This window comes from Gigantopelta aegis, chromosome 1, assembly GCF_016097555.1.
Source record: "Gigantopelta aegis isolate Gae_Host chromosome 1, Gae_host_genome, whole genome shotgun sequence".
Lineage (NCBI taxonomy): Eukaryota > Metazoa > Mollusca > Gastropoda > Neomphalida > Peltospiridae > Gigantopelta > Gigantopelta aegis.
The window spans coordinates 24,795,679-24,807,844 of record NC_054699.1 but is presented as its reverse complement, the minus strand read 5'-3'; the positions used below and the strand labels follow the sequence as shown (position 1 = coordinate 24,807,844).

Sequence of the window (12,166 nt, the reverse complement as noted above, 5' to 3'; positions counted from 1 at the left end):
CTGGGGTGTCGTTAAACATTCATTCATTCATTTAAGCTGCAGTTAGACAAATTGCCAAATATGCATTGAGGCCTTCTAGAATTGTTTTTAATCCACTAGCCATGGGATCATTGATTTTTAAAATTTACTAGCCACAATTAAAAATTCACTAGCCCTACTTTACTTTAAGTTAATACAGTTTTACTAAATAATAGTAATAATCAGATATGTCACCTAAAGAGGGAGATAAAAAGCTTAAAAACGCTTGATTGGGGGTTGAGGTGTGGTCAAGATATTCATATTTACAAAACAGACGTAACTGCAACATTTGACAATTTTGTTTTCACTAGCTGTCGGGGCATGGCAATAATAGGTATTTACTAGCCCAACATTGAATATCACTAGCCATGGGAGTGGGGCTACCATAATCTGGAATTCCTTGTATTAAACACAGCTCTATGATAAAGGTTCACTTACGATAATGATAAACTATGAGCTATGTCGTTTAATCTAGTTTACTATATACTTTCTATTCCCAATAACAAGTATAAAGTATAATTCAGACTTTTATTTTCTCATAAGCGCCACAACTAATTTTACAAAATACCTGATATGCTAAAGGTTTCTAAACTATTCAGAAACATTGATGACAAGTTATTCATATGTGAAATAATTCTTGATCATTTTCAGTACATCACTATAGTCGGGGAATGAATTATGTCACTACTTAAGGGTTTGACTGTATTTGAGGACAAGTTCATTTTGTTTTCAGGACAAGATGGTTGATGAGAACATATTGAAGCTGGAACTGAAGCGACTGCGAGACTTACTCAACGACAAGTCGGACCGCGTCCTCTCGCTGGAGAACAGGAAACTGCAGCTCGAGACGGTAAGAGAAATGACTGATACCATGACTATAATTCGATATAACAATATTCACTAAAATCTACACAATCTACTAAAAGATCCCTTATTGGTAATGGAAAAATGAAGTGAGTTTACACTAAAGACTGTCAGAATTACAAAATACATGTATTTGACATCCCGGTCTCGAGCTTTACGACGGCACTGACAGCAATTGCCGTCGTTGAGATATAAATTGCCATAGGTTGGGAGGACCACTGATGGCACAAAAGTGTCATTAGTAAAGCTCCTCAATGATTGCAAAAAGGTTACGTCTGGTGTCCATTACATGCCGATAAATACTATGTTATATTTAAAATATGTCTATATACAGCAGAATAACCTTTCAGTTGTGTTCATTTGCTGCAGAATTTTTTTTTTACAATAATTGCCATGGGCAGGCTTTAAATTGCTGTTGGTTGGCCATTTCACCCACGACAGTTTTGTTTTTAAATTGCTGTGGGAGATAAATTGTCAAGTTTGAGGCCTAATTAATAAATTGTTGTGCACAAGTGTTGTCCCTAAGCAACACGAACTTTACATTAAATTAATATAGTCATCATTATGTATTTTCCTCGAGACTCTAGGAGCACCTCACTAAATGGTCTAATAATAATAGATCATAAATCATTAACTTGAAATCTTTTGACTTCAGAAGAAGGATGTAACAGAGGTCGAAATTGGCTGAAATTCCTGCCGGAAATTCAGTCTGGCAAGCTACAAAACCTGCCAGACCAAACCTGATCGTGAAGTATAAACAAACAAAAAATAATTGTTGGGTCTGACAGGATGGCAGGCTCATGATGATGTTGACCAACAAACACCTCACTAAATGATTTTAAACGATGTTTTCAGGCGATGAAGGAACGTCAGCAGGAGATAACCATCCACAAGGACATGTTGAAGTCGCAGGTTCGGGTTGCGGAGGACGAACGTCAACAAATCAGTGCAGAGCTTCACGAACGCATCTCGAAAATTGAAAAACTTAGACAGAGGTACAAATGTATTGATGTGTTTTTTTTCATCTACATATTGCATTTTGTTCATGCAACGTCGGTTTTGGATTATTTTTATTAACATAAAATGGCTTTTTTTCCCGGGTTTTTTAATTACTGAAGTGTGCTGGAAGTACAAACAGTTTAAATTGAAATTTAAAGTTAATTAAATTTGATTTTAAATATTTAAAGCAGTTCAAATAAAAATTCAGATAATGTCAGTTTGCAGATTAAAGGGGTTTAAAGGAAAATTTTGATTTGATCAGATTTGTACATACATTTGTAGTTCCTGAACTGTAGTGCCTGGTGCCTGGTGAAAGCTGCATTCAGATATATGAGTTCAATAACTTCTCTAGCTTGATACCTGTGAGTTTTGAAGTCGGGCTAGTAATAAATGCTGACGTAATGGCCCAATGGGAAAGTGATTTTTGTAAAACAAAAAGCAAACAACCTGAACCAGTTTCCTGTGTTTTTATTTTTTAGAAAATTAGAGCTGGGAAGTATACCATACATACCGTCCGGTATTGGTATCATTCATTTCAATACCGATTTACTGTACTGAGCAAATATCAAAATATAGAAATTTCAGAATTAAAAAATATTTCCCGCCATTTAGTAAAGCACTAACAATATATATCTGACGAGATGAGAGCCGTGTGTATGGAATTTAATTTATTTAGATGAAATTAGAGTGTGAGACTTAACTCAATCATGCATTTAAAGCCGAGTGTACCAAAAATATTGCTCGATATAGATACCGTATATCGAGTTAAATCACCCCAAAAATACTGATACCGAACCTGAAATTTCAACACTGCCCAGCTCTATAGAAAATGTGTTAAACACTGTGTGAGTGTTTACAAATTTAACATTATGCTGTATTCACAAGCTGAATGTTATTATGTGTTAATATCAGCAGTTTGATTTTACAGATATAAAATTCTCATGGTATCAATGGCTCCATTATTCCGTATGCACCAGCTGAATGTTGTTATGTGCTAATACCGATAGTTTGATTTTACAGATATGAAATTCTCATGGTATCAATGGCTCCACCAGAAGGGGAGGAGGAGAAATCTCAGGCTTACTACGTCATAAAGGTATCAATCCACAGTTTATTATTCTGTTGCAGATATATTGATTATCGTTGTTTTAAAATATATTTTTGGTTAATTATCATTATATTGGCTGAGATTATGTGATGTGTATGTGTTATAGAACTGACATTAACATAGTTATTGTTACAATAGTTATTGTTAGGTTCCGAGCATTTAAAATAGGGGCGGGATGTACATATAGCCCAGTGGTAAAGCGTTCGCTCAATACGTGGTCGGTCTGGGATCAATCCCCGTCGGTGGGCCCATTGGGCTATTTCTCGTTCCAGCCAGTGCACCACGACTGGTATATCAAAGGCCATGGTATGTACTACCCTGTCTGTGGGATAATGCATATAAAAGATCCATTGCTGCTAATCGAAAAGATTTACCCATGAAGTGGCAACAGCGGGTTTCCTCTCTCAATATCTGTGGTCTTTAACCATATGTCTGACACCATATAACTGTAAATAAAATGTGTTGAGTGCGTTGTTAAATAAAACATTTCCTCTTTCTCCTTTCCGAGTATTTAAAAAATAATAATTGAGCCTGCCTGCAGTAATTTTAAATCAATAACTTTAGAAACAAATATAAAATGCAAAAACAAATATTATTCCTTCAACTGACGGAAATAATTTTTATCCAGCAGTAAAAAACTAAAGTCCTGACCTACCGCAATTCATATCACAACTACAGTAATTGTCATCGTTAAGTTTATGTTCTACGGTCATTTAACATTAATAGACTCCATCATATGTGGTCATGTGGGATTGAAAAAGTGCACCTGAGGTGGTGGAAATTTCGACCCGGGGACGAGGCTTGCTGAGTCACAAGGTTGAAATTTCCACCACCAATGGTGTACTTTTTCTATCCCACATGACCACATACGAAGGAGTCTTTTTCTCCCATTCATTCGATAAATAAACCATTATGTTACATGAACAAAGATGGCTGAAAAGGTAACTTCTTTATTTGACCGTTTTATCATAAATAAACTACACTATCATATTTGCCGTGTCTATTTCAGGTGTTAAATATAATTTTAACACCACAAAATGAAGGTTTTAATAACCAAATATTGATCTAAAAAACCAACTCGCATTGATATGACATCATATATTACCAATGTCGTAATACTCCCCATGTTACATTCAATGACGTCATAGCCCATGCAAGACAGATTTATTCCGCATGGGCTGACGTCATGGAATACGCCTGTCTTGCATGGCTAGGAATGGGAGAATAACCTATTTCATATGGGCTGATATCATAGAATTAATCTTTTATGGGGACTGGCCCATTTTTTTTGACAAAGTTATGGCCCTTGAACTTTGTTAGGAACACTTGTTGGGGGCCAGTACGAAAAATGTATGTCTTTACAAGTACCCTCGTAATGCTTATTTTATATGGGCTGACATCCTGGAATTAGTCTTGCCTTACAAGTACATCAGTGGGAGAAATATCAATGTTTTTCCCTGCTTTGTTTTCTCCAGGCAGCTCAGGAGAAGGAGGAACTGCAGCGTGAGGGGGACGAACTTGATGCACAGATCCGGAAAGCTGAGAAGGAAATCCGTGCCCTGGAGAACACGCTCAAGCTAATGAATGGGCGGAACGAGCTGTACAGGAAGAGTTTCAACAAGATCACTGAGACCAGTGAGTAGTGTTACATCTGAGAGAGAGTTTTAATAAGATCACAGAGAGTAGTGAGTAGTGTTACATCAGAGAAAGAGTTTTAATAAGATCACTGAGAGTAGTGAGTAATCAAGTTTGTACAGGTAGTTTCACGAGTTTCAATGGCTTGAGGTGTTTGCGTTGCAGGATCGAACCACCTCAGTGGATCCATTCAACTGATTGGTTTTTCCTTGTTTCAACCAGTGCACCACAACTGGTCAAAGGCTGTGGTATGTGCTTTCCTGTCTCTGGGAAAGAGCATATAAAAAACTATGCTGTATTAGAAAAAATATAGCGGGTTGCCTCTGATAACTATATGTTTGAATTACTAAATGTTTGACATCCAATAGCCGATGATTAATTAATGTGCTCTAGTGGTGTCGTTTTTTTTGTAACAACACCACTAGAGCACATCAGTTAATTGAGTGAGTGAGAGTGAGTAAGTTGAAATGAAAAAAAATCATTTTCTCTCTCTCTCTCTCTCTCTCTCTGTCTCTCTCTCTCTCTCTCTCTCTCTCTCTCTCTCTCTCTCTCTCTCTCTCTCTCTCTCTCTCTCTCTCTCTCAGCAAATAGCAAATGGCTGTAGTTCAAAATGAGCTGAGGTGTCCTATAAACTGAATACATGTACATATTTCACAATTGGGTAAAGACAGAGTACAGTATAGAGTTACTTCCCTTTTAATGCTGTGATTCTCGGTGCACCGATGAATAAATTTAGTTGTAATCAGAAAATGGGAGAAGAAACACATCTCTCCACTTAACTTTGGATACCTCAGCAAATATTTAAACTATAATGGTTTTTTTTTAGTGTACATCATTATTATTGTGGCATATGAGGAAAACAACCAGGTCTCCCAAGGATCCGACACCATATAACCATAAATAAAATGTGTTGAGTGAGTCGTTAAATAAAACATTTCCTTTTCTTCGTCTCCCAAGGAGGATCGGTCATATGATCCGCTCGTGAGCACTCTCCTATAGTGACTGTTTGGTGTTGTTGGTTTAAACAATATTTATCAACCATTAAATATGCATTTTTGGGGTTCGGCCAACAGGCATGTGCCTATATTAAGCCTTCTCCCTACATTTTTCAAATACAAAGACATACAGTCAAGATGAGAAATTTAATAAATGGATATTTGTAGATAACTGTTTGGTGTTGTTGTAGGCGACGAGATGGAGGAGAAGCAGCAGCTGGAGGAACAGATGCGTGCCGTCATGGACAAGTACAAGTACAAGAGGAGACAGATCAGAGAGCTACAGGAAGATCTCCAGGTACGGCCTGTTATATAAGTCCACTGCATGTGTTTTACTTTAGTATTTACCAACTTGTCGGAAGATCTTCAAAGGCTTGCATTGCTAAGTTATTGTCCTTTACAAATATAATTTCTTAACCTGACATCAAACCTAATGCAAAAGAAAAGCTGTCTGAACTGAAACAGTGAAGGAGAAAGAAGGAAGTTACTGTCACTTGATTGGAACATAAACCTAGGGCTTATTGGAAGATTTTCAATGATTACATGTAGCTGTTGGGATCTTCAGACCCGTCCAGGGCTCGAACTTAACAGTGGTACCGATGGCAATTGCTGTCGTTGAGATATAAATTGCCGTAGGTAGTGAGCCGTTGATAAAGCTCCTCAACAGTGGCGAAATGTATACACCTGATATACATTATCTGCCAATATTTAACATCTGCACATTTAAAAGATAACAATATAGCCTTTTAGTCAGGTTTATTTGCTGCAAATGTCACTTTTAAAATAATTGCCATCGTCAGGCTCAAAATTGCCGTCGGTTGACTGTTTCATCCATGGCAATTCTTTTAAAAATTGCTGTGGGAGACAAATTCTTAAGTTCGAGCCCTGCCTTCTAATGGAATAGGGGAGAAATGCCATAATTGAGAGGTCAGGTTAAGTGTTTATGAAAATCCAGACTTACTTCAGTTTACTACTTTAATTATGACTTTAGTTATTTACCAAGTTTACTGCCTGCATTTGACATAATTTACCAACATACAGCTTGTAAAGTACTGTCTTACACATATGGTGGGATTTAGCTCAGTTGGTAGAGTGCTCACTTGAGGTGCTTGTGTTGCAGGATCGAACCGCCTCGGTGGATCCATTAGCTGATATTTTTTTCTTTCTTGTTCCAGCCAGTGCACCACAGCTGATAAAATGCTGTGATATGTGCTTTCCTGTCTGTGGGAAAGTGCATATAAAAGATCCCGTGCTGCATTAGGAAAAATATAGCAGGTTTCCTCTCTAAGACTATATGTCAAAATTACCAAATGTTTGACATCCAATAGTCAATGTGCTCTAGTTGTGTTGTTAAACAAAACAAACTTCTTTGACATTATTTACCAACATACAGCTTGTAAAGTACTGTCTTTATTGCACATGGGGCAGTATTTAGCTCAGTTGGTTGAGTGCTCGCTTGAGGTGCTTTGCGTCGCAGTATCGAACTACCTCCATGGATCCATTCCACTTATTGTTTTTTTTTCTTGTTCCAACAAGTGCAACAAGTGCACCAACCAGTGCACCACAACTGGTCAAAGGCCGTGGTATGTGCTTTCCTGTCGGTGGGAAAGTGCATATAAAAGATCCCTTGCTGCATTAGCAAAAATGTAGCGGGTTTCCTTTGATGACTACAAGTCAGAATTACCAAATGTTTGACATCCAATAGCCGATGTGCTCCAAAACAAAATGTTTTTGACATTCTGCACATAATTTACCAACTTACACCTTGTAAAATACTGTCTTTTCTTACAAATATGATGCTGTTCTTACATATACAATTTTGTTCTTAATTTCATGTTTGATCGTTGTTTTCAGACGATGGGTAACACACTTGACACACTGACAAGAGATGAAGATGCCTATGTGCAGATGATTGAAGAGAAAAATGTGAGATATTCTCCGTGTTTTCGTTAGTATATGATAATCTGTAGGTGGATAACAATATTTTATTCCTGTAGCTAAATTATACGTCTTTATCCGTGGTGGAGTAACAGTGAACCCCTCATGTAATGATTTTCTTGATCTGCCTACATGTGTTGCAGTATTCGAACACCATTTTGCTGGATTCTCGTATTTGGTATCATTCCCAAATCCAAATGTGGAAAATTTTCTGCTTTTTTGTTTTTACATGTAAGAAATTAACAAAGACAAAAGAAATAAACGAAACAGCAGTTAAGTATTTATTAATGTGAACAACTATTGTTTTTTTTTTTTACAAATTTACATTAAGATTTACTTGCATGTAATCTTATTGTTTAATGTCCGCAACAATGTCTCTCGACATGTGCAGTGTCAGCTGACTGTGGGAATGGGAAATTGTTTAACATGCACATTCAGAGCAAGCTGTTGTAGCGCACGCCTGTCCTGGGCACAAATACCGACCTCAGCTGACTGTGAAGTGTGACCTATATTTATATTCACACTGACAGCATGGGTTAGCCTACTTGTCATTCAGCCCTGAACTAGCATGTGTATTGAAGTTGACACGCGTTGTCGGTCAGTTTTTATTACTTTGCTTCAGACTTAGTTACAAAACTTAGAATGACAACTACAGAGTTTTGCTTTCAAACATGTTGAAGACATGCCATTAAAATTAATAACCGTGATTATTACAATAAGCAAACATCATTATGCTGTAGGCCTATTCTGGATGACGACATTTCTCGTTACCGGTCACGAGATCACTTTTGAATATTTGGTATTATTATTATTATATTTCATGCGTCGGATAGATTATGTAGCCGTTTGTTCACATCAGAAGATAGAAAATGGCTTAGCCAAACTTTTAGCCACTTGCAAAGTTATTAGCCATTTTTTGTAAACATTAGCCAATGGCTACTGGCAGCACGAGCCCTGGGGAGGAGGTTGGGGAGATAACCACCATGTGCCCTTCCATTTCACAGTCCCTATAGGATGATACATTTGTGGTAGAGTATGAAGTCTGCCTTGTTTTCTGACATCAAATTTCGGAAATGAAACCCTGACAAATAAATATTGATGCGTGTTTTTGCATGCTTGTTTTTATATTTCACTGCGTTATATCTTTGAATTTCTACTTCAGAACAAGATGCTGCAACTAAACAAGGAACTAGAAGATCAAAGAGGGAAATTAGAGAGAGTTTCCAAACTGGTAACGTTTTAATTCTGTCATGTGTTTGTGTTGTATTAAGAGAGGGGAAAGGATTTAGCTCAGTGGATTGGACAGACATTCCTTTCTTTTATATTCCATTCCTTAGGAATACTGTCAAACCCGTGTTGAAACAGCTACCAAAGTCATTATCAAAAAGGAGAGTGAGTCATGGATCGATCCCTGTCAGTGGACCCATTGGGGTATTAATCATTCCAGCAAGTGCACAGCGACTGGCATATCAAAGGCTGTGGCATGTACTGTCCTGTCTGTGGGATGGTGCATATGAAAACATCCTTTGCAGGTTATGGCAAAATGTAGCGATGTTCTATTATTTATTTATTTTAATTATTATTTTGTTATTTTTAAGTTAATGTATAGAGAGGTTCTTTTTTGCACAGATATTTAAAAAGGGACCATGGAATTAATTAAAACATTCAGTTTTGAGGGAATTCCCGATTTTGAGAGGTTTCACTCTGTGTTGTATTGAAATAAAAATTATGATACACCATTACCATAAAATAAATAAATATTTTTCTTTTTACCAGAATGTAAAGTATGCCCGAGAGGTTCGTTCTGCTAAGAAAAGCAAAGGCATAACCCCAGAAGAGGTGAGAGATGTCTATTTAGATTACATTCTTTCAGTATTATTTTCCAGTTATTCAAACAGTTAAAATTATGTTTTAGTCATTCGTTTCTTTCTTCTATTTTTTTTTTTATTACATTACAAAGAAGTCAATAAAGTGTGAAAGTTGCAACTCAAATCTGTTTCCTACTTTGTGCTAAAGACATTATTATATAAATTATATATTCTTATTCTAATCAAGAAATTGTAGAGCTCTATTACCGTAATTTCACACCTATAGCCCGCTGCACCGGATAAGCCACATTAAGTAATAAATGGTTATTGAGTAAAAAAAGATGATCAGATAACCCGCTTCAACACATAGCCCGCATTACCTACAGCCTTTCCATCAAGTCCAGTGAGTGGAAAGAAACGAAAACGAAAATGTTATACAGCAGATTTTAAACTTAAAAGTTGTTAATTGTGCTGAAGACCATGGAAATAGAGAGGATGGGCGTGTTTTTGAAGTGGATGAAAAATGTGTAAGACAGTGGCAAAAAAAACAACCAGTATTATCCGGTGCAGTTTACGTGTTCGTCAATATAAACAGTTAATTAAATTTTGACATACCATTCTTTATGTTCTTTTATTTTGGTCTCAACACCAGATAAGCCACTTTTGACAATAAATGGTTACTGAGTTAAAAAAAAAAATTGTATAACCCGCAGCAGCAGATAAGCTGCAGGGGGCTATACGTGTGAAATTACGGTATGATGACTACATGTATAAATTCCGAATACGTGTTTAGGTGTTGTCAAAAATATATTCCTTTCTTTGTTATTCTTATACTTGACTGGAGTAGCAGCCAACACAAATAGAAAAGTCACATGGCACGGCAAGAAAAATAAACCAGATCGTCTGTTCCAAATATTTATATTACTTTAAAAATTATATATACTTTAAGATTGTTGCTGTGAATGTTTAAACATTAAACAAACTCAACTTTGATGCGTTAAAGACTGGCTTACATGTTGCTAAATAAACAAATATTCGTTTGCAGAAAGATTTTGAGGTGCGCGAACTGCGTGAATTCAACAAGACGGCCGTGAAGAATATTTCCCTGGCGGCATCTGAACACCCCGACCTACACGAGGCCGTCACGATGTACTTCGCACAGGTTCGTCTGGTTTTTAGTATAACACAAACTTAAAGAAACAGACCCTAGTTTTTAAACACTATGCAGGGCTTCTAGATTATGGTAGCCCCACTCTGAACACCCCGGCCTACACGAGGCAGTCACGATGTACTTCGCTCAGGTTCGTTTGGTTTTCTGTACCACACAAATTTAAAGAGACGGACCCTAGTTTTTAAATACTAGGCAGGGCTTCTAGATTATGGTAGTCCCACTCTGAACACCCCGACCTACACGAGGCAGTCACGATGTACTTCGCTCAGGTTCGTTTGGTTTTCTGTACCACACAAATTTAAAGAGACGGACCCTAGTTTTTAAATACTAGGCAGGGCTTCTAGATTATGGTAGTCCCACTCTGAACACCCCGACCTACACGAGGCAGTCACAATGTACTTGAACACCCCGACCTACACGAGGCAGTCACAATGTACTTCGCTCAGGTTCGTTTGGTTTTCTGTACAACACAAATTTAAAGAGACGGACCCTGGTTTTTAAACACTATGCAGGGCTTCTAGATTATGGTAGTCCCACTCTGAACACCCCGACCTACACGAGGCAGTCACAATGTACTTCGCTCAGGTTCGTTTGGTTTTCTGTACAACACAAATTTAAAGAGACGGACCCTGGTTTTTAAACACTAGGCAGGGCTTCTAGATTATGGTAGCTCCACTCCCATGGCTAGTGATATTCAATGTTGGGTTGAGTGGTCGCCTGAGGTGCTTACGTCACAGGATCGAACTACTTCGGTGAATCCATTCAGCTGATTGGGTTTTTTCTCGTTCCTACCAGTGCACCACAACTGGTCAAAGGCCGTAGTATGTGCTTTCCTGTCTGTGGGACAGTGCATATAAAAGATCCCTTGCTGCATTTGAAAAAATGTAGCGGGTTTCCTCTGATGACTACGAGTCAGAATTACCAAATGTTTGACACCCAATAGTCGATGATTAATTAATCAATGTGCTCCAGTGGTGGTGTTAAACAAAAGAAACTTTTTCAATGATGGGCTAGTAAATAACTACTAACACCATGCCAGAAGTGAAAAATAAAGTTCTACTTTTAAGTGTATTTTGTAAATATGAATACCCAGCCCCCACCCCAATCTTAACTTCTAAGGGGTTTTAAGCTCTCACTCTCTCTTAGATGACATATCCAATTATTCCTATTAGTAAAATTGTTTTGCTTAATATAAAGTTGGGCTAGTGAATTTTTAATTGTGGCTAGTAACTTAATAAAATCACTGATCCCATTGCTAGTAGGTTTTTAAAAGAAATTCTAGAAACCCTGACTACCATATATTTTTTACTATTAAAGCTGTGTTTGATAATTTAAATTAGAAGTATTTACATTTTATTATTTAGAATATACATTTCTTTTCAACATTACCTGTCCTCAACAAGTGCACCTCCCCCCTCGTACACCTGAAATGGTTCTGATCATCCAGGTTTTTGTAATAGGATTACACCTAAAAATGTTTGAACCTATTAAAATGTGCTCCAGTGGTGGTGTTAAACACTTTATTCATCTGATAATTGCCAGAAATCTACTTTTATCGAATACCCAGCCCCCACCCCAAAGCTCTAGTTAATCTCTTAGTAGATCCTATTAGATATGCTTAATATAAAGT

At 37.2% G+C, this 12,166-nt stretch overlaps 1 protein-coding gene across 1 annotated transcript in view; it reads left to right on the top strand.

The window, feature by feature from the left end:
* LOC121372663 (coiled-coil domain-containing protein 39-like) overlaps window positions 1-12,166 on the top strand; it is a 36,705-nt gene that overhangs the window by 20,370 nt on the left and 4,169 nt on the right. Inside the window, exons 13-21 of the mRNA XM_041499112.1 lie at window positions 752-868; window positions 1,738-1,877; window positions 2,902-2,977; window positions 4,465-4,624; window positions 5,811-5,917; window positions 7,474-7,545; window positions 8,720-8,788; window positions 9,334-9,396; window positions 10,411-10,527. Coding sequence (XP_041355046.1) covers window positions 752-868; window positions 1,738-1,877; window positions 2,902-2,977; window positions 4,465-4,624; window positions 5,811-5,917; window positions 7,474-7,545; window positions 8,720-8,788; window positions 9,334-9,396; window positions 10,411-10,527 — 921 coding nt within the window. The remainder of the gene's footprint in view (window positions 1-751; window positions 869-1,737; window positions 1,878-2,901; window positions 2,978-4,464; window positions 4,625-5,810; window positions 5,918-7,473; window positions 7,546-8,719; window positions 8,789-9,333; window positions 9,397-10,410; window positions 10,528-12,166) is intronic.